Source organism: Aplysia californica, unplaced genomic scaffold (assembly GCF_000002075.1).
Source record: "Aplysia californica isolate F4 #8 unplaced genomic scaffold, AplCal3.0 scaffold00123, whole genome shotgun sequence".
Classification (NCBI taxonomy): domain Eukaryota; kingdom Metazoa; phylum Mollusca; class Gastropoda; order Aplysiida; family Aplysiidae; genus Aplysia; species Aplysia californica.
Window position 1 is genome coordinate 728,089 of NW_004797393.1, and position 1,562 is coordinate 729,650.

Consider the following 1,562-nt stretch of genomic DNA (forward strand, 5'->3'; position numbering starts at 1 on the left):
TCACTGTCACTGTCACTATCACTATCACTATCACTGTCACTGTCACTATCACTATCACTATCACTGTCACTATCACTGTCACTGTCACTGTCACTATCACTATCACTATCACTATCACTATCACTATCACTATCACTGTCACTGTCACTGTCACTATCACTGTCACTGTCACTATCACTGTCACTATCACTATCACTATCACTATCACTGTCACTGTCACTGTCACTATCACTATCACTGTCACTGTCACTGTCACTATCACTATCACTATCACTGTCACTGTCACTGTCACTGTCACTATCACTATCACTTTCACTATCACTATCACTGTCACTGTCACTGTCACTGTCACTATCACTATCACTATCACTGTCACTGTCACTATCACTATCACTATCACTATCACCGGCGCTACTTCCATAACCATTGACACTACTTCTACTTCCAGCACAATCACCACCACCAGCATTATTATATCATCATCCCCACCTATCATCACAACCTGTCACCACCACCTACCACCATCACCTATCACCATCAACTATCATCACCACCTATCACCATCTATCACCACCACCTACCACCATCACCTATCATCACCACCTATCACCGTCACCTATCATCACCACCTATCACCACCACCTATCACCACCACCTATGACTATCACCATTCATCACCACCACCTTTCACCACCACCTATCACCACCACCTATCACCATCACCTATCACCACCTATCACCACCACCTATCACTATCACCTATCATCACCACCTATCACCACCACCTACCACTGTCACCTATCACCACCACCAATCACCACCACCTATCACCTTTCACCACCACCACCTATCACCACCACCTATCACCACCACCTATCATCAACACCTAACCTCACCATCTATCACCACCACCTATCCCCTTATATCCTCACCACCACCTATCACCACCACCTATCACCACCACCTACCACCACCACCTATCACCACCTATCACCATCACCTATCATCACCATCACCTATAATCACCACCACCTATCACCACCTATCACCACCTATCACCAACACCTATCACCACCACCTATCCCCTTATATCCTCACCATCTATCACCATCACCTATCCCTCTATATCCTGACCACCTATCACCACCATCTATCCCCGGGCCCCTTATATCCTCACCACCTATCATCACCACCTATCATCACCACCTATCACCACCACCTATTCCCTTATATCCTCACCACCTATCACCACCACCTATCCTCACCACACATCATCACCACCTATCCCCTTATATCCTCACCACCTGTCACCACAGCCACCCAGCCACCGGTCAGATTCCAGCGATGATGACGACGAGGAAGAGAAACAGGCCAAGACAGTGGCACAACAGCCCTCCCAGCACGCAGCCACATCCACCCCGGCCGCCCCGGTAGTGCAAGCTACACCCCAGGTAACTCAGTCTGTCTGTCTGTCTGTCTGTTTGTCTCCTTGTCTGTCTGTCTATCTGTGTGTCTGTCTGTCTGTCTGTGTGCCTGCCTGCCTGTCTGTCTGTCTGTCTGTC

The 1,562-nt window shown here is 48.5% G+C and overlaps 1 protein-coding gene across 1 annotated transcript in view; it reads left to right on the top strand.

The window, feature by feature from the left end:
- LOC101861723 (chitin synthase chs-2) overlaps positions 1 to 1,562 on the top strand; it is a gene marked incomplete at its 3' end in the record, with an annotated part of 78,176 nt that overhangs the window by 66,245 nt on the left and 10,369 nt on the right. The window contains 1 exon segment of the mRNA XM_035969176.1: positions 1,317 to 1,451. Within this exon segment, the coding sequence (XP_035825069.1) occupies positions 1,317 to 1,451 (135 nt within the window).